Source organism: Lithobates pipiens, unplaced genomic scaffold (assembly GCF_037356315.1).
Source record: "Lithobates pipiens isolate NorthernLeopardFrog02 unplaced genomic scaffold, aLitPip1_a1.2 Scaffold_8, whole genome shotgun sequence".
Lineage (NCBI taxonomy): Eukaryota > Metazoa > Chordata > Amphibia > Anura > Ranidae > Lithobates > Lithobates pipiens.
In genome coordinates, this window is record NW_027507903.1 from 111,499,239 (window position 1) to 111,526,340 (window position 27,102).

Below are 27,102 nucleotides of genomic sequence, written 5' to 3' on the forward strand. Positions count from 1 at the left end.
GAGTATTTTTTATACTAACCACCAATGTAAGGATCATACTTCCCACTGACTACCACAATAACGTACTGTGAGCTGTAGATATTACAATTATTGGCAGGGATTCCCTGAGATCTTTAAGTCATTGCAAGGGTTCATCGCTTTTAAAAAGGTTGAGAAAGGCTTCTCTACAGTAAGGAGATTCCTTGCAGCCCAGCTACCATTTTCAGATTTATGCTCCGGCAGGTATCAGGCCTTGCACATCTGGCACATTCCCCAGGCTGGGATAGCCATTTATGCAGACATCCAGGCAAATGGCCAGGAGATTGAAAACATACTGGAAAGGTGACCCAAATAATTATCATCTCCCGAACCGTACTTCTTAACTAGGACCTTCCCTAGGTCTGGTTGGATCAGATACATATTCATAACTCCGTAAATGTCCTTCCCACTCTAATGACTGAAACCGCCCTCTCAGCCACAAGTAGAGGCAAAAAAAGATGCTCAGCTTGGTTAGAGACCAACAGAAAACACACTAAATGTAATAAGAAACATATAAGAAACGTATAAGAATAGGACAGGGACCCTATTTATATATATATATATATATATATATATATATATATATATATATATATATATATATATATATATATATATAAATAAAATAAGTCATTGCAAATGGTGAACCTCACTGACTTCCATTGCAACTAATTCCATTCATTAAAACACATAAACAGAAGAAGAGCGCATAGACCAAAGCAATGCACTAACATTGCTACTGCATTCTAGGCACAGTGTTTGGAGATCTACAACTTAGAAAGGACAGCATGAAGGTAAAAGTAATTAACATTTTACACTTACTTCCCCCTGTTCATTCTAGTTACATTCCCTGGAGCTCACTTTTAACAGCAGTAATAGGGAATCAGGCACATTACAGATGCGTCAGACCCAGGCTGCCAAAGGAGGAATACACAGAGGAACAGACATATCTAAATACTGTGCTGCTGTTTAAACAATCTCAATTCCAGAATCATATTCTTACTCTGTTCATAAACCAAAGTCGTCCATCCAAGCAAATACTTGCATACATTCATAAGATATTGTATACAGAGAGCATGAGTTTGAATTATAGTTTATTTGGATCAATATAGCAGTTAAGACATTTAGAGGATTTAAAGGTAAAGAAAAGTGTTCAGTGTCCGATAAGCCACAGCAACTAATAATTGCCGTAGTAAGACTGGTGAAAGATTGTTTCTTGTTGGGTATTATTGGTTAGGGAATATTGCTTTCACTTTAGTAAATAAGCATGAGAAAGTTTTCTCATGACTACTTTGCTAGTCACAATTGATTTTAAAAGCTATCTGAACATGTATAAATGTCTAGTTCTCATGGTTACATACCGTATATACTCGAGTATAAGCCGAGATTTTCAGCCCCTTTTTTTAGGCTGAAAGTGCCCCCTCGGCTTATACTCTAGTCACCGCCGTCTGCCTACCCGATCAGCGTGTCGTGTAGACAGACGGCGGCCATTCCACTATTCAAAAGCTGCGCCTCCCTGTCTGTGATAGGCGGAACACTCAATTTCCCAGCAGTCAGTGGTCCGCCTATCACGGACATCCGCTCATTCTCATACGAGGATGAGAGGATGTCCGTGATAGGCGGAACACTGACTGCTGGGAAATTGAGTGTTCCGCCTATCACAGACGGAGGCGCGGCTTTTGAACAGTGGAATGGCCGCCGTCTGTCACAGACGAGGAGGAGAGGTGCGGCGATCCTGGCATGGCCGCCGTATGTTTTTTAAACATGCAGATCGGTGCAAAATGGCACACAGAGGCTGCAGAAGGACAAAGAGGCATGCACAGGACACAGGTAGGCTGCAATGGACACAGTGATGGACACAGTGATGGACACAGGGATGGACACAGGGATGGACACAGTGATGGACACAGGGATGGACACAGGGATGGACACAGGGAGGTATACAGCTGCAGATGGGCATAGTTGACCCTCTTTTCCACTCTTTTAAGCTGTAACAGTAGCTGCTGCATGTCTCACCCTCGGCTTATACATGAGTCAATAAGTTTTCCCATTTTTTTTGTGGTAAATTAGGGGCCTCGGCTTATATTCGGATCGACCTATACGGGTATATACGTAGTATATACGGTAGTTACATAGTAGGTGAGGTTTAAAAAAAAGTCACAAGTCCATCAAGTCCAACCTATGTTTGTGATTAGAAGTCAGCATTACCTCGTAAAACCCTGTATTTTTTGGTCGTTCAAGTGCTTATCTATTAGTTTTTTTTAAAACTATCGATGCCCCCCCACTAAGACCACCGCCTGTGGAAGGGAATTCCACATCCTGGCCGCTCTTACAGTAAAGAACCTTCTACGTAGTTTATGGTTGAACCTTTTTTCTTCTAATGTTAATGAGTGGCCACGTGTCTTGTTAAACTCCCTTCCCCAAAAAAGTTTTATCCCTATTGTGGAATCACCAGTACGGTATTTGTAAATTGAAATCATATCTCCTCACAAGTGTCTCTTCTCCAGAGTTAAGTACTGTATATAATAAGTTTAGTGCTCGCAACCTTTCTTCATAAATAATATCCTCCAGACCCTTTATTAGCTTTGTTGCCCTTCTTGGTACTTGCTCCATTTCCAGTACATCCTTCTTGAGGACTGGTTCCCAGAACTGGACAGCATAATCTAGGTGTGGCCGGACCAGAGTCTTGTAGAGTGGGAGAATTATTGCTTTATACCTGGAGTTAATCCCCTTTTTAATGCATGCCAATATTCTGCTTGCCTTGTTGGCAGCAGTTTGGCATTGCATGCCATTGCTTAGCCTATCATCTACTAGAACCCTTAGGTCCTTTTCTATCCTAGATAACCCCTGAGGGTCTACCCCCAGTGTATAGATTGCATTCGTATTTTTGCCACCCAAATGCATTATTTTAGATTTTTCTACATTAAACTTTATTTGCCATGTAGTTGCCCACCCCATTAATTTTTCAGATCTTCTTGCAAGATTTCCACATCCTGCGGAAAAGTTATTGATCTGCTTAGCTTAATACTGAGGTTGAACTGTTTACCCCATCCTACAGGTCGTTTATGAATAAATTAAATAGGATTGGTCCCAGCACAGAACACTGTGGGACCACACTACCCACCCCTGACCATTCTGAGTAGACCCCATTTATCACCACCCTCTGAACTCGCCCTTATAGCCAGGTTTCAATCCATGTACTCACCCTATGGACCTTATTTTGTACAGTAGACGTTTATGGGGACCTGTGTCAAATGCTTTTGCAAAATCCAGATACACCATGTCTACGGGCCTTCCTTTAACTAGATGGCAACATACTTCCTCATAGAAGGTTAATAGATTGGTTTGGCAAGAACGATTATTCATGAATCCATGCAGATTACTGATAATGATACCATTTTCATTACTTAAACCTTGTATATAGTCCCTTATCATCCCCTCCATGAGCTTGCATACTATTGATGTTAGGCTAACTTGTCTGTAATTACCAGGGATATATTTTGGGCCCTTTTTAAATGATGGTGGTACATTGGCTTTCCTCCAATCCACTGGTACCATTCCGGTCAGTAGACTGTCAGTAAAAATTAGGAACAATGGTCTGGCAATTACTTGACTGAGTTCCCTAAGTACCCTTGGGTGCAAGCCACCCGGTCCCAGTGATTTATTAATGTTAAGTTTCCCAAGTCTAATTCTAATTCTGTCCTCTGTTAGCCATAAGGGTGCTTCCTGTGACATGTCATGAAGCACCCTCATGACACCTCACAGGACTAAATAAACTTTTGTTTCTAGATAAATAATCCAAACTGTGGGCAGATTAGTTGGGGGAAACCTGATAACATCAATCTCCCAAAATGTGTCTTGAATGTCCAGTAAGTGCCTGTAATCCAATTTGTTATAGATTTGTCTTAACAATGGTTGTTTTTCCAAACTGTATTGCATTTTGGGCTATATTATGTGGCCAGCCATGAGAACTGCACATTGTTTTTTGTTAGGTCCACATTTTTACCCAGGTAGCTGGTATAATCTGGTTATAAAATGTTATGCATACCCAAAGTTTCTGTTTTGATTATACAATATTTGGGAGAGATGGTTAGACACATAGAAGGAAAGTGTAGTCATTCCCTATGCATACAATTAGAATTCTTAATTTTCTCCACAAAATAAAGAGTGAAACTTTATTTTTATTAGCAATAACCATACTTATTTTTAGTTTCAATAATCCAGCCTCCAGGTCCTTCTGATTAGGACAAATAAATGCTGTGGGTGCAAACTTCCCAGCACCTTCCCTAAATGCAAAATTTCAACATTTTAGTAATGTCCTCTGCACCCAAAGCTCTCCTATGATTACATTTTGGCACACGTGAATCCATTTTGCCCAACCTTGCCTCTTTCCAGGCCCGAAATAGACGTCTCACCAAAATAGGGACATTCGAATGGGAAAGGGTGTAGTTTCTACTTGTGGATAACAAGCGACTGTACGCAGCCCCTGCAATCATCAGGCTCCAACACCATTGCCCAGTTTCGGTGGTTTCTAAATTACTCATGCAATAACTTTTGAGCTGCTGATTTCCAAACCACTGACATTAACAGATTACAGTGGAGTTTGAACAAAACTACACACAAGAGAGGACTATTCAGATAAATATCATACACTGACAGAGCATCTACAGATATGGATTCAATCATGATTCATTCTATCCTGTCCAATGCATCTGTACTTTTCACATAATTTTACATGATTAAGTTGTCTGAGTTTTCTCCTGAGCATAACACGACATACAGTACATTCAATAATGCCATCACATTTCAAGCATTATATTATAAAGTTTGTGAATAAGAAACCTCTATAAATGATTGAGGTGCAATTATGAAGCTTTAAAAAGTGTTACAATATCATCAAAATCCACAAACTTGGAAATAAAGGCCCTGAGCCAGAGTTCAAGATGTAGTGCAACCTCTGTAACCTCTGGGCTGGTTTCCTTTAACTTGTATGTTATGGTGACCAGATCAGATGTTTCTATAAGCAACTACAATGAACGTCAGTCATTTAAAGATTTATCATAAGGACTTGTGATACAAGTGTGGGGGGAGGGGGGTTTGGGGCAACTTAGGACATTTTTTCCTTTGCCCTAGAGCCACTGGGGCCTGATCTTTTTTTTAATGTTGCATTTGTATTAAATGCTTGTAAGGGGCCTTAAAGAGTAAATGGTTCTTTTCTAACAGCCTGGGTGCTCGGTAACTGGAAAAGTTACTGGCAAGTCTGAAGAAAGGACACATGAACAGGAGATACAAGAGGAGCATGGTAACACTAGCTGGCATTCCTCTGTAGAAGAGGAGGTATCCCCAAATGTAGAATAGAGGGACAGGTAGCAGCCAGCTCTGTGAGTCATGCTGACATATTATAAAGAGTGTGCACCTGGCTTAAGTATCTATAGTATCATGATTTATATGTATCTGTTTCTTGGAAGGAACGTTTCCGTTACCTGAAGTGCAGAGAGAGAGAGTTTAGAAAAAAGCTGAAAGGCATGTTAAAATGTGTGTATTTGTCTTTAACTCCTAGTGCACAATTCAGTAATATTGGTCTGCGAGTGGAAGAATGTGGTATAGGGAGAGAAAATAACATTTAAGGCCAATGGCTATGTGGTTGCAACTAAAGAGGATTAGAAGTGGAATCTAATGCTGCGTACACACGACCAGACTTTTCAACATCAAAAGTCAGACGGAATGATTCCGGCAGACCATTCGATCGTGTGTGGGCTGCCAGACTTTAGAAATGGAACATGTTTCAAATTTTTCCGCCAGAACTCCGCCGGACCCAGTTCCTACCGAGAAATCCGCTCGTGTGTATGCTAGTCCGACGAACAAAAACCGACGCTAGGGCAGCTATTGGCTACTGGCTATGAACTTCCTTATTCTAGTCCAGTCGTACGTCATCACGTTCGAATCCGTCGGACTTTGGTGTGATTGTGTGTGGCCAAGTCCGTTCATTCGGAAAGTCCGTCAGAACTCTGTCAGAGCTCCGTCAGAACTCCATTGAAAGTCTGTCGGACCTAGTCCCTCGAAAAGTCCGGTCGTGTGTACGTGGCATAAGGAGGTAATCAAGGATCAATATGGTGGCATGCTGGAGTGAACCTGTTCTGAAGAAGCTAGGAGTCTTCCTCCTGCACAGGTCCAGTTTTTGGGCAAGTTGTATGGTATAGATTGGTGCATTATATAACAAGGTCGATTTCCTACAGTTTGACCAGGTATTGTTGATATTCTTGAACGCATTCAAGTACTTTGCTGCTTTATGAGGTTTAGCCTACATGTTTGGCATAGTACACATGTGTAACTCAGCAGACTATGTTAATCAGGGCTGGGCTGAAGGGTGGGCAGAAGAGATGACCCCACTGAGTGCTTCAGCAGGAGGTGGCATAAAAAGGCAGGACCTACAACCTCTGCTGCATGTAGTAGCATAGGAGAAGGAGCACATTTTGGCCTTTTCACCTTGGGTGCTAAAGGACCTTCTCTTGACACTGCTGGTAATGCTCAAAGTTTTACCCATCCAGATGCAGAACACTTCTAAGTAGTATAGCTGAATTAATTAGTAAAAAATAGATGTAGTTTACAGTTATTCCAAATATAATTTTTAACAAGTTAGTGTATTTTGAAAAAGTTACTTTTTAATCTACCCTGGGGATTTGTTCATGAAGGTCTTTGTTCAGGCACTTCCTCTTATATGGAGACAACATTCTGTCCATGTCTCCCAGTTGGGCTCCTGTGTCACATGGGCTTCCAGCGAAGACTATAAGTGGCCATGCCTACACACATTCCAAAGATATACTCAACTGTTGTCACTATCTGGAAGCCAGCTGGGGCCACAAAATGCAGTTATTCCTAGAGCAAGTGCATATAGACAGAAAGTTGCTGTTAGAGGCACTTCCTGTTATAGGGTGAAAATGCACTGTCCATGTATCCCAGTTGGTTTCCTGCATTGTCACCCTGTCACATGGGCTTCCAATGGAGACTACCAAATGGTCATGACTACACACATTGCAAAGACATAGTCAACTGCTGTCACTATCTGGAAGCCTGCCCTGTGCCATGATATGTAGCCATTATTACAAGTGCATATAGACAGAAAGTAGCTGCTACCGACACTTACTGTTATAGGGAGACAGCACTCTGCCCATGTCTCTCAGTTGTATTCCTGCCTTGTCACCCTGTCACATGGGCTTCCAATGGAGACTACAAGTGGTCATTTCTAAACGCATTGTGAAGACATACTCCTCTGTTGTCACTATCTGGAAGCCTGCCCTGGGCCATGAAATGCAGCCATTATTAGAGCTAGTGCATAGAAAAGTCTCTCAACAACACAGAGAAATGCTTGAAATAACTTTGTTGTCTCAGGAAACCACTGCTAAAAATGACTAGATCTACAACTCGTGATACATTAGTGTAATGGTCAGAGGGAAGAATGCTCCTTATGTTTGTGGTCATTGGGAAGAATTACACTCTTACAGATTTAAAAAGATCAATGGTGTCAGTGGACAGTTATCTGAGAAGCAGAAATTGCCCAATGCCTAAGGAACCCCTAACAACCTATTGAGAAACTGTAGGGTTCCATGGAACCCTGGTTGAAAAACATAGACAGCCAATCTCCCTATGCTATGTCATCACACATGCTCGCTGACCGTCGCGTGGAGTCCGGTGCGGCCATACAGCTTGCTGCTTTGGAAAAACATTGTAATTTTCATCCTCGCTTCATGCAGCTTGTATTATATTGCCCAATTTTTTTGTATATATTATACTGTAAGTGTTTTGTGGCACAAAACACTCACTTTTACAATTTTGAATAAATAATTTTGTTTTTACGGATCATGCTATGGGCATATATATTTTTATCTCCTAATATATCTACAACACTGTTGGAGCAATCCTGATGTCTGGTGCCTGAAATATCCTGTTAAAAAAGATTAAAACAGCGCTTAAAGAGGAAGTAAACCCTGAAGTAGACAGCTGTGACTGTCTTTTAGTAAATATCTCCTAAACCGTGTAGGTTTAGGAGATATTTATTGGACCTACAGGTAAGCTTTAACCTCCCTGGCGGTATGATTCAGTCTGGATTTAGGTGCTGAAAGCGGTACAATTATTTTGCATGGAAATTTGGCGTCTTATATTGTAGTCCTGTAATTCTTAGGAATAACTCTCTTAAATATGTTCAAACCAGAGTCTAGTAGACATCCCGGGTATGATAAAGTTTATAATATAATAAAGAATAATAAGAATTATTCAATAATGTAATCAAATCCTAAAACACTGAAAAAGGGACACTTTTTGGTTGCTATGGACAATCTCCAAATTCCAGGCAGAAAAAACTGTATTTATAATATAAAAGTGCATGCAGGACACTGCACAGACCACTAGGGACAAAGGGGGTGTGTAATTTTGTAATACAGTACTGTAATCTGGTGCTGTGTGTGTTTTGTGTACTTTTACTTTTTTGAATTTGGCGCCGATCTTCAATCCCGTGTGCCGTAACGCCGCAGGGAACGGAGCTCGGCGGCATTCGGCACTGTGAATCGAGCGGAGGACAACTCGATCACACAGCGCGGAGGACATCGCTGGATCCAGGGGACAAGGTAAGTAACTCTCACTGTGTCCTCCCTGTATCCAGCGAAGAGATCCCGACTCTGGCTCGGGGTTACCGCTCCTATCAGTAAAATCCTAACCTGAGCCAGACTCGGGATAACCGCTAGGGGGGTTAATCTAGGCTTACCTGTAGGTCAAAGTGGTTTGTAAGGGTTTACAACCACTTTAAATTAAAGCTTAAATTATCTGGTAAGAGGCTCATTTATACAGTGTCACTTGGCGGTAGATGCAGAGGAAATTAAGAATGTGGGGACACCTATGAAATACATGGACTGTGGATTTATTTAGTCTTGTTTATAGGACTTCGTCACTCATTTGGGCTCCTGCAAGACGGACTTTGTGGATTAAATCCCTTTTTTTTCTTTTTTTTTACACATTTGCTTTCTATAATGTATAATGTGGGCAGCACAGTGGTGTAGTGGTTAGCACTCTCACCTAGCAGTAAGAAGGGTTGCTGGTTCGAATCCCAACCACAACACAACCTGCCTGGAGTTTGCATGTTCTCCCTGTGCCTGCGTGGGTTTCCTCTGGGTACTCCGGTTTCCTCCCACAATCCAAAGACATGCAGGTAGGTTAATTGACTTCTGTCCAAAATTGGCCCTAGTATATGAATGGGGATCTTGGATTGTGGGCTCCTTGAGGGTAGGGACCGATGTGAGTGTGCAATGTACAAGGATAGGGACAATTGTAGATACTCACTCAGGTTGAACTGGATGGACTGGTGTCTTTATTCAACCTAACTAACTATGAAACTATGTTTTTTGGACTTTTTTTCACCATTGTAGAAATTAATTTATTTAATTGTGGTTTAATATTCACATGTATGTTTTGATTTAGCACCCTTGTATTGTATTTTTATAGACAGATAGTAGCTGTAAAAAGGCAGAGAGTGATCAGCAACACTGAAGTGAAAAAAAGGGTGAAGTGACCTTCAGATTCAGGTCTAACGTACATATACAGACGCAAAAATAGAACACTAATATGGAACAATTTATTCCTTAAAAAAAAAAAAGAAGTTATAAAACATTAGTCAGAATAAAATGACACATAGCGCCATGATTACAGGAGCTGTTAATGAGAAACAGTTCTGTGCCCACTAAAGACTCTCACAGAAGGCATAGCTCTAGGGTGTAGTCACGGGGTGTGTAAATGATGGGTAAAAAAACAGAATTCCCCCTTTTCCTACCGCCTCAAACACACTTTTCAAAGAAGCATTTCTTACAGAAAGGAACATTTAATGTCAGACGTGTAATGCGGCATCACACTAACAGAGACCCCTCTGTCTATCCCACTCACTCACAGGCACACCCAGATGGAAAAAGTGATCTAGCAGCAGTCCTACAAATTAAATGTGGTCCTCCCCCCCACGCCCCACACACCTCCTACAATGCCCCGTCACTGGGATGCTATGAATGAACATGGCTAGAACCTGTTAATGTCACAGGTCACAGCAACACTGACCTTTTAATCAATAAAATATGTCACTGATGTCAGTTGGTTAAGTATAGCAGCTGAAGACTGAATCCTTAGATATATAGCAGAGATCCTCAGCACTTAAATACCATATAAATGCAACTGATCTGGATGGAGCGATAATAGAGGATGATGGATGTTGCAGTTCAGCATGTGTGTGGCCATCTTTGAGAAACATTATTATTCTTTCTACTTATATTCAACCCCTGTCATTGCTTTGCTATAAGAAAACTAATGTAGATGAAATAGTTTATTATCAATGGTTATTTTTAGACAGTATTCTTTTAAATAGTGCAATGGTGCAAGGAACACTTATGCGTAGAACTTGTAACCACCTATTAGATTGCAGCTTTAAGCAGCTTAGCGCAAATTAGACAAAGAAAAATTACTTTTAATTGGTTGTCATGGACTTCTGTACCTTAAAAAGAGCCACTTGCAGCCTTTTCTGCATTAAACTGTTTGTAAATGCTTACATATACTCAGTGACGGCCGCTTCATTAGGGGCGCCCCTAATCCAATGTGCCCGGCCCCCAATCTACTTGCAGGACGCCGGATGCATGGATTTTAATTAGGTTTTTTTGTTTTGTTTTTTTAAGCACATGATTAGAGCCTGACGATCTAATTGACTTCAAAAAAGGGTGGGCTCGGGGAGAAGAGTACTGCTCCCTGAGCCCTCCCGGTTGTGTGACAATAGCGAATTAATATTTGCTATTGTCTTCCTGCTTCTCCTCCCAGCCAATCAGGAAGCGCCACTGCATATACCAAGTGAAGTGACTGTCCTCAGGTGATACACAGAGATTAAACTATTTCTCCTACATAAGTTGTACCTGTTTATCTGCAGCCTTCATTTCTCTACATCTGTTCAAGGTGCAGAATTTATAAAGCCTGTCTGAGTTTCAGAAAGCAGGGGGTGGAGAGCAGAAATTACACTCTGCATATCTAAGTGAGATGAGCTCTCAGAGCTGATTGTAGGGAAGGGACACTCCCCTGTTTACACAGCACACAGGAACAGAGCTGAGGCTGTCAAATACAAGCTGTGTGCTGTAGCTTCCTCCCATGTCACATTTTTATCTATTGGTGTCAGGAAAACTTGTCAGAAGTGGCTTATGCAGATAGCAGAGGGACGAGGCATCAAACAGAAATTACACTTAGTACACTGGATCAGTGGCGGCTGGTGAAGTTTTAGGATGGGGGGCACCAGACCCTGCCCTTTCTTTTTGACCCCTCCCACTTCTAATAAACCCCTCCCCTTATATAATCCACGCACTCCATCCCCTGTATCCCACTTGCTTCCACCCATAGTGTCAGGAGTATTCAGCTCAGCAGCATAGGACAGAGTATACAGTCCCAGCATCACAGGACAGGGTATACAGCCCTGGCACCGCAGGCCAGATTATATAGCTCAGCCTCACAGATCAGGGTGTATAGCTCAGCCTCACAGATCAGGGTATATAGCTCAGCATCCCAGATCAGAGTATATAGCTCAGCCTCACAGATCAGGGTATATAGCTCAGCCTCACAGATCAGTGTAAATAGCTCAGCCTCACAGATCAGTGTAAATAGCTCAGCCTCACAGATTAGGGTATATAGCTCAGCATCCCAGATCAGAGTATATAGTTCAGCATTACAGATCAGGGTATTCAGCTCACGCTCAGCATTACAGATCAGGGTATACAGCTCAACATTACAGATCAGTGTATATAGCTCAACAATACAGATCAGGGTATATAGCTCAGCCTCACAGATCAGGGTATATAGCTCTGCCTCACAGATCAAGGTATATAGCTCAGCATTACAGATCAGGGTATATAGCTCAACATTACAGATCAGGGTATATAGTTCAGCCTCACAGATCAGGGTATATAGCTCAGCATTACAGAATAGGGTATTTAGCTCAACATCACAGATCAAGGTATATAGCTCAGCATTACTGATCAGGGTATATAGCTCAGCATTACAGATCAAGGTACATAGCTCAACATCACAGATCAGGGTATATAACTCAACATTACAGATCAGGGTATACAGCTCAACCTCACAGATCAGGGTATATAACTCAGCATTACAGATCGGGGTATATAGCTCAGCCTCACATATCAGTGTATATAGCTCCGCCTCAGAGATCAGGGTACATAGCTCAGCATCACAGATCAGAGTATACAGATCACCCTCAAAGATCAGGGTATTTAGCTCAGCCTCACTGATCAGAGTATATAGCTCAGCATTACAGATCAGGATATATAGCTCTGCATTACAGATCAGGGTATATAGCTCAGCCTCACAGATCAGGGTATATAGCTCAACCTCACATATCAGGGTGTATAGCTCAGCATTACAGATCAGAGTATATAGCTCAGCATCACAGATCAGGGTATGGTGGTAGTAGTAGTGATGATGGTGGTGGTAGTAGTAGTGATGATGGTGGTGGTAGTAGTGATAATGGCGGTATTAGTAGTAGTGATGATGGTGATAGTAGTAGTGAGTCAGTGACACGTCCTGATTGGACATCACATGGCAGTAAATAATCCTCAAAATGTCACCCTCATGCGCCAGTTCAGCCATGCGATCATCCACCCATGACCTGGACCCAGTCTGAGTGGAGAATGACTGAGAAGCACAGGCCAGGGAAGTGTGGGCAGAGCGGAGGGGTGACTAGACAGAGAGTAGAAGTGCACTGCAGAAGGCTGAGCCTGAAGCGCTGGCACTTGCTGTTAGGCGCCGGAATCACAGGTGCTACTCAGGCCTACCGATTCGGATCCACCGCACCCGTACGCACAGTTCACTAAGCTCCACTTCACACAGCATAGTGAGCGTTGGTCGGGACCAGAAGTGACACTGCGGTGCTGCAAAAAGCACCACCCACCCTCCTCTGGTCCCCGCAAAGTAAAAAAAGAGGAAAGGAGGCCAGAGACAAATGATTGGAGAGTGGGAGTGTTTGCAGGTACATCGCTTGCACCCCAAACACTCCCTAAACACTGGCAAATCAGCTTCCCAGTTACAATCAGCTGATTGCAGGCTGGCAAAGCTTACCATAGACTTCTGTGTGTCCGCCACCTGGGCCACTTTTTTTGTGAAAAGCTGGGGGGTGGGGTGGGGGGACAGTGCCCATGTGCCCCTATGGATGGGCCACCACTACTCTGGATTGAGACAAGTACACACACACAATAGAGGGATATGCTTTGCTCATATTTGCTCATATTTGCCAGAGGTGTACAACCACTTTAGGGTAAAAATCACCCCACCACTTGTCCTAGCTTTTGAGGGAGTCTATTCCCCATTTTCACAGCTCTTACTGTAAAAAAGCTTTCCGTATTTGGAGAACAAATCTCCTTTCATCCAAATGTAAAGAGTGCCCCCTTGTCCTCTGTGATGACCTTACAGTGAATAACTCAACACCAAGTTCACTATATGGACCCCATATGTATTTGCACATGTTGATTATATCCCCCCCTACCTCTTCACAGTTTGTTTGGTCTTCTCTGCACTTACTCAAGTTCCCCAATATCATTTTTGAGAACTGATGCCCAAAACTGAACTGCATATTCGAGATGAGGTCTTACTAATGATTTGTACAGGGGCATAATGGTATCTCTCTCTCTCTCTGGAGTCCATACCTCATTTAATACAAGAAAGAACTTTGCTTGCTTTGGAAAAACCAGCTTGGCATTGCATGCTATTATTAAGTGTATAATTTACCAGAACACCCAGATCCTTCTCCGCCATTGATTTTCCAGTTGTACTCCTCTAGTATGTATGATGCATGCATATTCTTAGCTCCCAAGTGCATAACTTTACATTTATCAACAGTAAACCTAATTTTCCACATAGTTGCCCAATTAAACAGTGCATTGAGGTCGGCAAACATAAAAGAATACGGCAATCACCAGGGGTCCACAAACAAATTTTAAGGGCCTGAATCAGCAGCTGTGAAGGTTTCCTCCATTCATTTCAAACCAGACATTATGAAACTTTACATTTATCAACAGTAAACCTCATTTGCCACATAGTTGCCCAATTAAACAGTGCATTGAGGTTGGCAAACGTAGAAGAATACGGCAACCATCAGGGGTCCACAAACAAATTTTAAGGGCCTGAATCAGCAGCTGTGAAGGTTTCCTCCATCCATTTCAAACCAGCAGGGCCGGACTTACTATTAGACTTGACTGGGCTCAAGCCCAGGGGCCCCGCCCAATAGGGGGCCCCGCAGCCCTGCCAAGATACATAGCTGAACCTGTCACTCAGAGAGCCACTGTCAGCTGCTAGGAGATTTGGTACAGCGAGAGAAGCGGGGGCGGGGCTGTGCTGTGAACAGTAGGCGGGGCTGAGGAAATGTGTAACAGCGAGGGCTGGAGGAGCAAGTCTGTGTATTGTGCAGCAGACAGAGTGTAACTCCCCTCCCCCTCTCCAGCCCGCCACATTTAACTACACAGATGCTGAATGGGGGAGCTGGGAGGGAGATAAACAGTACCTGAAGCCCCAGGAGGACATAGCAGAGGAAGGTATGACTATGGGAAGATCCTGCAGCACTGAGCACACACAAGAAGATGGTGGGGAGTGCTGCACAGTCACATGTAATGCTGGCTGGACAGTGTCTTCCAGAAATGTGTCTTTAGTGCAATGTTACTGATCAGCCTCCCCCTCCCTCTATAATCTTTGTTTTTTCTTTATAGCTGCACACTGTGATCAGATCTCTGGAAGACCCTTCAGCCCCTGGCATTCTGTGTCCAGTGACAGGTCACACTTGGCTGATTGTTAACCATTTCAGCTCAGCTATTTAGCCAGAGCTCTGTGTGTGCTGCAGTTTGATGTTTTTGTGAAGGATTTCCTGCTGATTCAGGCTAGAAGTTTCATAGACCCATTAACTGTTTACTGTCCTCCACTAATCCTGACCAGATCACTGTTTGTAAGAAAAATGTTCTTTTGGAAATTAAATGTGCTGCTGCCTTGTCACTTGGTTGCACTTTTCAAAGAAGAATTACTGACTTGATCTTGCAGAACCAGTTTAAATAGAGTGTCACAGTCCTGCAATACTATATATATGTACACTGAGTTCAACCATATCAGCAGTCTCTGACCATCCCATGTACCGTGTCTGCAGTCTCTGACCATCCCATGTACCGTGTCTGCAGTCTCTGACCATCCCATGTACCGTGTCTGCAGTCTCTGACCATCCCATGTACCGTGTCTGCAGTCTCTGACCATCCCATGTACCGTGTCTGCAGGCTCTGACCATCTCTTGTACCGTGTCTGCAGTCTCTGACCATCTCTTGTACCGTGTCTGCAGTCTCTGACCATCCCATGTATCGTGACTGCAGTCTCTGATCCTCTCTTGTACCGTGTCTGCAGTCTCTGATCCTCTCTTGTACCCTGCCTGCAGTCTCTGATCCTCTCTTGTACCGTGTCTGCAGGCTCTGACCATCTCTTGTACCGTGTCTGCAGTCTCTGATCCTCTCTTGTACTGTGTCTGCAGTCTCTGATCCTCTCTTGTACCGTGTCTGCAGTCTCTGATCCTCTCTTGTACCGTGTTTGCAGTCTCTGATCCTCTCTTGTACCGTGTCTGCAGTCTCTGATCCTCTCTTGTACCGTGTCTGCAGTCTCTGATCCTCTCTTGTACCCTGTCTGCAGTCTCTGATCCTCTCTTGTACCCTGTCTGCAGTCTCTGATCCTCTCTTGTACGCTGTCTGCAGTCTCTGATCCTCTCTTGTACCCTGTCTGCAGTCTCTGATCCTCTCTTGTACCCTGTCTGCAGTCTCTGATCCTCTCTTGTACCCTGTCTGCAGTCTCTGATCCTCTCTTGTACCCTGTCTGCAGTCTCTGATCCTCTCTTGTACCCTGTCTGCAGTCTCTGATCCTCTCTTGTACCGTGTCTTACACATATACAACTCACATCACTCACACACACACACAGCCTACATAGGCTGTATGTGAGTGATATGAGGTGTATATGTGTGACATAGGCTGCATATGAGTGACATTATACACACATACACAGAAAATGTTCACACATATATTAATGTGTCATGTGGGGAGGTCTTGTTGCGTCACCTCCCTGAAATTAGTTTTTGCAGGTTGGGATTAGGGATGAGCTCCGGCGTGTTCACACACTATGTGCAGAGCCCGCCAGGAAGTCAGCGCAACGCAGCACACATCCGGGCAATGTCTCACTGCCTGTGATTCGCGCAGCGCTGCGCCGACTTCCTGGCGGGCTCTGCACGTGGAGTGTGCGAACACGCTGGAGCTCATCCCTAGTTGGGATGTCTGTGAGCCGAGCCAAGTATACTCGGCTACTCTCGGCTCCGCTTGGGACTGCGAGCAGACCCGAGAGCCGCAAAGATACACAGGACTCTGTTTCTCTGCGGCGCCATTTTTAAACTTCAAGACTGCAATGACGACAAGGCTGCAAATGACACTGACAAGGCTGCATTGATGGGCATTTAAATGTAAGGTTTTTTTTCCTCAAACTTCCCTCCTAAACTTTGGGTGTGTGTTATACGCCAGCGCGTGTTATACGGTAATGTATAGCAGGTAGGGCCCAAAAGTGGCTCAAGCCCAGGGGCCCCGACCACCCTAAGTCCTGCCCTGCAAACCAGACATTATGAAACTTGTTCCTTCTACCAGTATGTTCATAGGTGTAGTGGTAAAAAGGTAGGTTCAAATTAATCAGATGTTTCCCAAATGTGAGAGAGGGGAGGTTGATTTCTTTCAATGCATAGTAATTGATTTTCTAGCATAAAAAAGTGAGAGCCTCTGAAACATTCTCTCCGCTACAGTAGGGGGGATAGTTTACTGGTGCTGTGGGTGTCTGTAGGCCAGATCAGGAGCGCGCACACATAGGAAACTTCTTAGCGCCTGGCTTACTGAATGAGGCTCTTGGAGGAGGGAGAGGCTAACAGGGCTGGTGGGGGACTGTCAGAAGATGAGGAATACGACTGTTCTGTGCAATACTGTTGCAAAAAGCAGGTAAGATTTCCTCTTTGTTATTAAAAAAAATTTAATGATTTAGTATCACTTTAAAAAAGTTTTATACATTTTAAAACTTTAGTTTGGAGTAAGTATTTTATTTGACGCCCAGGGCAGATCATTTTGTTACAAACCCTCCAAAACATAATTTTTTGTAATATTTTATAAATAAATTATAACTGCAGAAAAGAAAGACAGACAGTAAAAATGATGGTGTCATCTAATATTAATGCTTAGTGTAGAAGTAATCCCCTACACAGTCTGGGGGTTAGTAGTAAATTGCATTGGTGGTCAGTGTAGGTGGAAAATCAGCCTACAATTGCTCACTGTTGAAGGATTACGCAGTTCCACTGCTTTAACCACTTAAGGGTGACCCGCCAGCAGTGCATTGTGGACGGGCGGCCTGGGCAGGCACAGCGACGCACTGGTATGGCGCTGCCTGCTTTCGGGTATAGGGAGCACGCATTCACGCCTCCCCCCACGACATCTGTCAGCAGGTCCCAGACAATTGTTCATGGCTGGGACCCGCTGATCAGCTGTGTCCAATCACAGCCCAGAGCCCTGCATTGACAATTAACACTAGGCTCTGTACAGAGGGAACAATCTCTCTGTTTCTTATGCCTGCATTACACACATTACACATTGTTAGGCACACATTTAACCCCTTGATCGCCCTAGCTGTTAACCCCCTCCCAGCCAGTGTACAGTGACAGTGTATAGTATTATCACTGATCACTGTATTAATGTCACTGGTGATGTCAGTGGCAGTTACTCAGTTCCCCCAGTGACAGTTAGTGTCAGATTTCCCGCTGCACTATTGCAGTCCCATTATAAGTAGCTGATCACCACCATTAGTAGTATAAAAAAATAAAATAAAATTAAAATTGCAATATACAGTATATACACCATAGTTTTTAGACGCTATAACTTTCATACAAACCAATGAATATACACTTATTGGGATTTTTTTTTACCAAAGCTATGAAGCAGAATAGATTTTGGCCAAAATGTATAAAGAAATTGGATTTTTTTTATTTTTTTATTGGATAGGTTTTATAACAGAAAGTAATATATATATATATATATATAGAGATATCTCTCTCTCTCTCTCTCTCTCTCTCTCTCTCTCTCACCTCTATATATATATAGATATATATCTATATATATCTATATAGATATATATAGATATATATCTATAATGGGTATTATTTCAAAATTTTCATCTATGTTCATCTATGTTTAGTTCTCACCTTATCAGGGTCAGAGCAAAGACATTTCCAAATCAAATTTTTCCCTTACATACCAAATTAATTTTCTCTACTGCATTTGTGCAATGTAGGTATGAACCTGATAGGTTGCTATAGGGTAATGCAGACTGTCTCACGCACTTTGATGAATGAGGCCAAGCTGAAACAGGTCTTCTCCTATGCCTGTTGAAAATGATCTTTCAGCCAACCTTTGGTGACACTGTCTAAGTGGACTTAGGGAGTGTTCAATAATATAGAATACAGACTATTTAAGCAGAACCCTACACAGAATGGTTTTTGAGGCTTGCGGTTTTTACAATTGTACCTCTAATAAGTTAAATCAGTTTTTTTATTTATGCTGGAAAGTAGAGCAATGACTGTACTTCTAACTGCCGTGGCTATCATACAGAGAAGTCATAGTGTTGTATATCTGTGTCTCCTATCCCCTTGTCCATTCACAGAACGCTTTGTACTCTATGAACCAATCACAGAATACACAGGGTTCTGTGAATGGACAAGGGGAAAAGAGAGGCGGGTAAATAACACTTTAAACCCCTGCTAGCGGCCGAATAAAGGGCTAAATGTGCCCTTGTATTGCCGCTGCCAAATCGCTTTGCAGGCAATTCGGCAGTGGTGCCCTTTCATTTCAATGGGCAGGAGCGGTGGAAGAGCAGTGTATACACCGCTCCTCCACCACCCCAAAGATGCTGCTTGCAGGACTTTTTTTAACGTCCTGCCAACGCATCGTCCCAGTGTAATGGCACTCTCGCTTTCACACGGGGACTGCAGAGGAGGCATATTTCAAGCACTTTACAGGCATTATTTTTAGCCCAAAAGCGCCTGAAAAACGCCTGAGTGTGAAAGGGGTTTAAGAGCTGCATGGTCCTGCACTTTCCTTTCTAGTTTTAAAAAGAAAAGGATACAAAAGTATCTATGACCAAAATAAAGACACTAATGTGGTGATTTACCAAAGGCAAATAGACTGTTCACTTAACAAAGTGAAGTTGCACTTTGCATGGGCAATTTCCAGAGCTTAGTGAATGAGGTGAAGCTCTGCTGAGTTTTATTATCCAATCATGTTCAAGCAAAAAAATAAATAAAAAAATAAATAAATAAAAAATTCTTATTTTCACACAATTGACTATTCTTTGCAAAGTGAAATTTCACTGCATTCACTAAGCTCTAGGGAAGATTTCCATGCAAAGTGCAGCATCCCATGCAAAATGCAACTTCACTTGCACGTTGAAAAACCTATTTGCTTTTAGTGAATCAATTCCTACCTGCATGGTACCATAGAACTATAAATGTTGCTCATCGATTGTGCTGCATCAGCCTCCAGTCCCCAACGTCTCTATGGTTACTAAACAGCGTTAAGAAAGGTAAAAGAGACCCGTTCTACTGTATATCGCACTTTATTTTGATGCAGGCCACTTTTCTAACCAAAGTTTGTGTCATTAAATTAAATAAAAATGCCACTAGGAACTATTAATATAGAATATGTCTGCATAACATAACTAATTTGAAACATAAATCTTTCATTGATCTTTGACTTTTACCCCCCCCCTTAATGACAAGTACAGAACAGTACATTTTACTCCTGTGTGTGGTCCTTGTCAACATGACACCGTTGAGTAGGTCTAAGCCAAGAGTAAAGAGTACAGCACCCATGATCAAATGAGGATGTTCTTTTTTCTGCTCCTACGTAAACCAGCTTGTCAGTCAATATGACTTTGTGGGTGAGATGTCTTCTGGCAAAGAACAAGATGTAACCCATGATAATTAATGAAACTGGAGGAAACCAGCATTGGTGAAGGTTCGCTACATAGGAGCTGGAAGCAAGGGAATATATGAACTGAGAATTTGAATTCTAGAAAGACTAAATCTAATGATGTGATATAAATGTGGGTTCAGGTATTGGGAGGCTGGGAGCATCATACCTTCAATGGTCCATATGTTGCTTTCACCAAAAGAGAATAAAGTAGTAAGGACTGAAATACATTTCAGTGGATCTGCTAATATTATTTATTTATTATGTGAAGGTAAGATCTCTTCTTCTGAGTTACCATGTCCATACACCTGCTATGGCCATTCCGAGGTAGTACCATCTTCCCTGCTGAGTTCTTTTCTTATTTCCCACTATCCGATCCAGGATTCACCATGAAAGACTCACACCTAGCACCCCAAGAGACATAGGAAGCCATTGGGCTTTACCTAAAACTAATATATCTCTGTTTTGTATATATCAGAGACTCATGGTCAGTGGTTGGATTGCACTCTATCCTTTGTCTGTTCATATTGAAAAATAAAAATATTTTATATTATAAAATATATTATAAAAATGTAAAAAGAACATTTTAATGGGTGCTCAAAACCAGTGCCAGGACAAGGTCATCTAGAGCAGTTTTTCACAACCTTTTTTCAGCCGAGGCACCATTTAAAATTATAGACAATCTCAAGGTACCCCATTCTAAAATCTAACAAAACGATTCTAACAGCTTTACACAATGCAGCAACTTCCACTTGTAGGACACCCAACGTTAGAGCTGATTTATTCTTCCAAAGCAAATACACTTTTGCACACTGGTACTGACTAGTTTTCCAATGTTTCTCTTCTCCCTCAATTTCTCTCCATCAGTCAGCTAATGTCACCCCAGTGCTGAGGGAGAGGGGCACAGGAGGTTCAAACAAGGATTCTGTGGAGGTAACAGACATCCTCCTTATTAACTGATGTCATTGGTTGTTAGCATACCAGTGTCTAGAAAGGCATTGTGTAACTAAAAGGCAGGCTTGATCTACCTGCTGGCTTGTATTACATTTTGTATACATTTTTAGGCATTTTGTCAAGGCACCCCTGATAAAACCCCAAGGCACCCCAGGGTGCCTGGGTACCTTGGTTGGGAAATGTTGATCTAGAGTCAAGGGTTAACATGCCAAACTCCCCAAGATGCATGAGTATTGTGTCAGCAAAAATCCCACCAAAAACTGAGCACTAATCTGTATGATTACCCTGTAAGCATAACCTCCCCCTCTTTCCAGTACAAATCCACCCCTTGCTGACATTGCCCCTCCCAGAACAAATCTTTGCTCCCAACCCCTAAATCCCCCCAGCACAAATGCCTCCCCCCCAAAAAAAAGTCACCCCTCCTAGCATAAATCCTCTACCACTAAATTCTCCCCTCCAAGTACACATCCTTCCCCCCCACTCCAAATTCCCCCTTCCACCACAAATTCCCCCAATCTTCAAACTTCCCCTCCTAGCACAAATCCTCTAAATCAGCCCTATTAGCACAACCCTCCCCCCATATCCCCCCCATCTGGCACAAAACTTCCCAGTAGCCCCTCCTAGCATGAATATTCTGCCCCACCCCCTCCCCTCCCAAGATAGATCCCCCTAAATCACCACTTTTAGCACACACACATAAATTTCCCCTCCTAGAACAATTCCTACCACCTGCGGCCCCCCAAATTCCTCCTTCCAACACAAATTTCCTCCACTCCAATCTACTCACAGTGCCCTCCCACCACACATGATACCACAGTGCCCAGGGCAGCCGCTCCTCCTGCCCACCCCCTTTCCCAGTCCTGCTCACACCTATGGGTAGTATTTAGAGAATCCAAAGAGCATTTCTTTCATAAACAATATAAAGCCCTAATTAGTAACATTATAACATTCAATTCAGACTAGAAATCAGATGGGCACTCACATGACCGCCCGGGTATCTCCTCTCCCAGGCTGACAGCTACAGTGAGAGGGGCAGAAAACTCCTGCTGACATCAGCTGGGAGCAGGAGAGGAGGAGAGAGCTGGGCGGTCACGTGAGCGCCGATCTGCGCTATGGAACAAGGTGCCCAGCACCTTTTTTTAATCATACACACTGGGGAACATAACATTATCTAACAGAGGGGATTTGAGAGACTTTACAAGTGGCTTTACAGCCACTTTAAATACACTAACAAATTAAAGTCAAACTCCAGCTCAAATTTTATAACCACTTCAGCTCCGGAAGATAGCATTATCTAACAGAGGTGATTGGAGAAACTTTACACTTTTACTCTATAATCAGGATTGGGGGGGGGGGATCAGGGAGCTGACAGGCAGGGAGGAAGGGAGGAAGAGGAGGATAGAGGAGAGCTGCGGATGATGGAGACACGTAAACTGATCAGGGTGTCCGGGCTCTGCAGCCACGAAAAACCGTGGTCAGTGTACAGAGGGGAGGGCAGAACTAAGCACGATTAGCCAGGTATTTCAGGTGTTATAGGGGGCCAAATTACACAGCACAAGCAATGTGCTGTATAACATGTTTTAAAGGAACAGAATCTATTTTTTTTTCTTTAGGGTTACAAACACTGTAAATCTGCTAATACATTAAATACTCCCCTGACCTCCAAACTGACAATCCTGCTGTCTGCTGTGCCTCCCATGCCAATCTAGAGGCAGGAGGTGTTACTGATCACATCACCAGGTGAAAACAGAGGGAAAAAGCCAAAGGAAAGAACACAAATGCAGTCACCACATGTAATGAATGGTAAGCTGCAATATAATTAATGATCGGTCCTGGGTTTAATACCACTTTAACAAGTGTAGTAAAAAATAATAGGTAATACTGTAATAGTACGCACAGTGATATAACCCATTTAGTATTTTATCTGAAAGGTACCTAGTAAGAAGATGGATAATGTGCACAAACAGGGATAGACTGAGTGTTTACATAGCTACAGTATATAGTCCACAGAGAAAAGAGAACGTGTAGATGAGGAAGCACTTGGAAAGCGATGTAAGAGTTGGTGAAGACTTACTGCTGATTAATGTGAAGAGATCACGAGAGGACAGCTTGGAACACTAACACTTGAGCTAAACTAGCTTATCAGGGATGCTCGAGCAAAAGTCTAAAATCCTGTTTAGAGAAAGCAAGACATATAAATATATACAGAACAAATCATTTCATACATTCATGCTCATATATGTTGGCGGTGGTCAGACAGGCCATGCTGGGAATAGTAGTTCCCCAACAATCACAGGTCTACAGATTGTAGATTCCTCTTCTATCAGGCACAGATAGCCTTCTATCGTGAAGACTGTGAGAGATCATTTTGTTGATTATTGACCATGGAGTGCGGAATGAGAAAATGACTCTACCGGTGATTGAGAGGTTGTTCTTCACCGTGAGGTACCTATGTGCATTTCATGTGAAAAGAGAGAAGTAAGGCAGAGCTCTAGTCATTATTCAGACGAGTACAGAAAGCTCTGTAAACATTTTATAAGGAATAAAGAGCTGTACACGTCAATGGTAATAAATGACTTGTCCGCATAACTGAAGGATGGAGAAATGAATGATGTATTCTTATGAATGTATGGGAGCGCGGTGTGTGGTGTAGAAAAGTATGTGTTTACAAAGTAAGAAGTTACTATAGTGTAATACAAATAGTAAGGAAAGGCGGCAGCTGTGCATCATTATATGTGAAGAAGTATTGGAGTCATAACAGTTCATTCTATACAGAGAGGCGAGTAAAGAGTGCAGTTCAGAGTGCAGGAATCATGTGCAAGAAAAGTTTCAAGAAAGTTTTGTCCGTCTTGGGACCCCTTCACATGTCGGTCTATACGTTTCCCCTGTTGGTCCCCCCTAGTGCACCCATCATCACCCAAACCGTTACCTCCACATCCCAAGTCTTGCAGTACTCCCCCCAGGAGCAGCAGAAGCAGCAAGCAGTGTCCTCCAGCCATCGTACAGCTACTGCACAGTGCAGACACAGAGCGAGTGTGTGAGGGACTCACGTTACACTGGGGTCCCACCCTGTCTGCTTAACCCCTACACCGCACACCATCCAAACAACTTTTCTGGACCTTTTTTGGCGGAGACTGTAACTGTGCTGCGTTGTGTCATTGAGTTGCGTTACGTCGTATCAGAGAGAACGACGTTTACAATTGCTCTGTGTGCTAACTACACAGAGGGCTGACTGTATGGCACTGTGATGCCTTTCAAAGACGGTACGCATTTTTGGCTGCCCTATGGGCTTGTTTCAATGAACGATACCGACAAGATGTTTTTATACATTAGGATTCAGATTCAGAATACTTTATTAATCCCAAAGGGAAATTATTAAGCTACAGTGATGCCGTGTACACACGACCGGACTTTCCAGCAGAAAAGGTCCGACGGAATCATTTCATCGGATATTCCGATCGTGTGTGGGCTTCATCTGACTTTTTATTTCAAAAATTCTGATGGACCTAGAAATAGAACATGTTTTAAATCTTTCCGACGGAATCAATTCCTATCAGGAAAACCGTGTATGCTATTCCGACGGACCAAAAACAACGCATGGGCAGCTATTGGCTACTGGCTACTGAATTTCCTTTTCTAGTCCTGTCATACGCCATCACGTTCTAAACGAACGGACTTTGGTGTGATTGTGTGTAGGCAAGCACGTTTCAGCGGAACTCCGTTGGAACTCCATCAGAGTTTATTCTGACGTAAAGTCCGGTCGCGTGTACGCGGCATTACATTCAGCAAAAACAACACAAAATCACAATGACGAACAAGACACAATAACAATAATAATGATAAACCGATAACAGCAAATTAATACCAAAAATAATTAAATAATACTATACTGTATAGGGCACCCCCTAAGGAACCCCAAGTAGAATGGGAACCCCCACCATGCACAGGGAACCATGCAGAGTCAGAGAACAGTCCAGTGCTTTGTTTTTTTTTGTTATTTATTGAGGGATTAAAACTTGGATGGGGTAAGGAAATTATGGGATGCCCACTTGACTTCAGGGACGACATTTCTATATACAGTCTATGTACCCTCCTTCTTTTCCTCCAGCACTAGCTTGCTTGCATAACTCCAGCTGGCACACTGTTTTGTGGATCTGACAAAGGCACGCAGTCAGATTAGCAGCAATAGCCCTTTGCAGGCAGGAACCCAGGCCCCCCTTTAAGTGTGTAGCAAAAAGCCAGTGTCCAGCTTTACATCCCTGTGGCTACCGATCCCAGCACAACCACTTTCACTAGCCATTCTGGCTACTTCTCCACAGTCCTCCCAGACTGACACTCTCTCTCTCTCTCTCTCCACAGTCCTCCCAGACTGACACTTAATCTCCACAGTCCTCCCAGTCTGCTCACCCACCTGCCCACCCAGGTGACTCCTCAGGAGATCTCCTGGATGTGCTGATTCTCTCCCACTGGCCTCTCCTTGCTCCCATGCCTGCAGGTAGGATTCCTTTGTGTGTTGTAGAGGGTTCCTCCAGAACCCGAGCCCCAGGCCCAAGGTCATCCCCCCCTCCCTTGCACAGAGCAGCCCAGGTCCTCCTCTTCTCGGGTCCCTCTTCTGTGATTCTGGACCCTCCCTCCTGTCGACTGCCCCCCCAGCAAGCAGCTTGCCAGGGGGACACTCGAGCCAAGTCACAGCTCTGTGTGTCCATTCAGACAAGGAGCTGTGGCCTGGCCCTGCCCCTCTCTCTCCATATTGACTAGCTGACTTTGATTGACAGCAATGGGAGCCAATGGTGCCACTGCTGTGTCTCAGCCAATTAGGGGGGAAAGTCTCGGATGGCCGAGACACTCGTGGATATCGCTGGACAGAGATGGGGCTCAGGTAAGTATTAGGGGGGCTGCTGCACTCAAAAGGCTTTTATATCTTAATGCATAGAATGCATTAAGATAAAAACCTTCTGACTTTACAACCCCTTTAAGCCTAGTACACACAGGCCGAATATCGGGAGACATCGGCTGGTTCAATATAAACCGGCCATCATTCGGCTCATTTGTATGGCAGCCAGTCCGGCAGAATCCAGCCGTGCAGCTGGGTTCTGTTGGACAATGATGCTGGAAAACCAGTAGCTGACCAGCTCCTGATCAGCGCTTTCAGCCAATGGCTGAGAGCACTGACGGGACTGTTCTGGCGGGGGCTGTACCCCTGTCAGGGGAGATTGCTGTACTAACATTGGATTGCTAGTACAGCGGCTCCGATCTGAGCTGTCGGTTTTTTTTTCATTCAACACGCTGGGAGGAACAAAAAAAAAACGACTGGTGTGTATTAGGCTTTAATCAGTATCACCCAGCGTCAGTTAGTGTCAGATTGACTACCGCCTATTGCAGTCCCATTATAAGTCACTGATTGCCGCCATTAGTAGTATGTATAAAAAAAAAAATTCCAGGATATACTGTATCCCATAGTTTGTAGACGCTATAACTTTCATGCAAACCAATCAATAAACACTTACTGGAATTTTTTTTTTATCAAAAACATGTAGCAGAATACATTTTGGCCAAAATTCATGAAGGAATTAGCTTTTTTCATTTTTATATTGGGTATGTTTTATAGCAGAAAGTAAACAATATTTTCTTTTTTTTCAGAAATGTCGGTACTTTTTTGTTTATATTGCAAAAAATAAAAAACCCAGTGGTGAACAAATACCACCAAAAGAAAGTTCTACGTGTGAAAAATATGATATAACTGTTGTTTGGGTACAGCATTGCATGACCGCATAATTTAATTAGTTAAAGTAGAGCAGTGCTGAATAGCAAAAAATGGCCTGGTCATGGAGGGGGTAAAATCTTTTGGAGCTCAAGTGGTTAAAATACTACATAGAATAAATAACACAGACTGATAAAAAAAACAGAAAATCAAACTACCAAAATGCAAATAATATACCACTTTCTATAGCATATTAACAAGGCCAACCTGTAATATTACGCAGACGTATGTATGAAAATAAATGAATATTGCAGCGCACACATTTATATAGTTACGGGCTTGTCCCTATA

General features: G+C 43.0%; 1 protein-coding gene across 1 annotated transcript in view; it reads right to left on the reverse strand.

Moving 5' to 3' along the window:
• CSPG4 (chondroitin sulfate proteoglycan 4) overlaps window positions 1–24,129 on the reverse strand; it is a 164,081-nt gene extending 139,952 nt beyond the window's left edge. Inside the window, exon 1 of the mRNA XM_077469889.1 lies at window positions 23,981–24,129. Coding sequence (XP_077326015.1) covers window positions 23,981–24,050 — 70 coding nt within the window. The 5' untranslated portion in view covers window positions 24,051–24,129. The remainder of the gene's footprint in view (window positions 1–23,980) is intronic.
• Window positions 24,130–27,102: the final 2,973 nt, after the last annotated feature.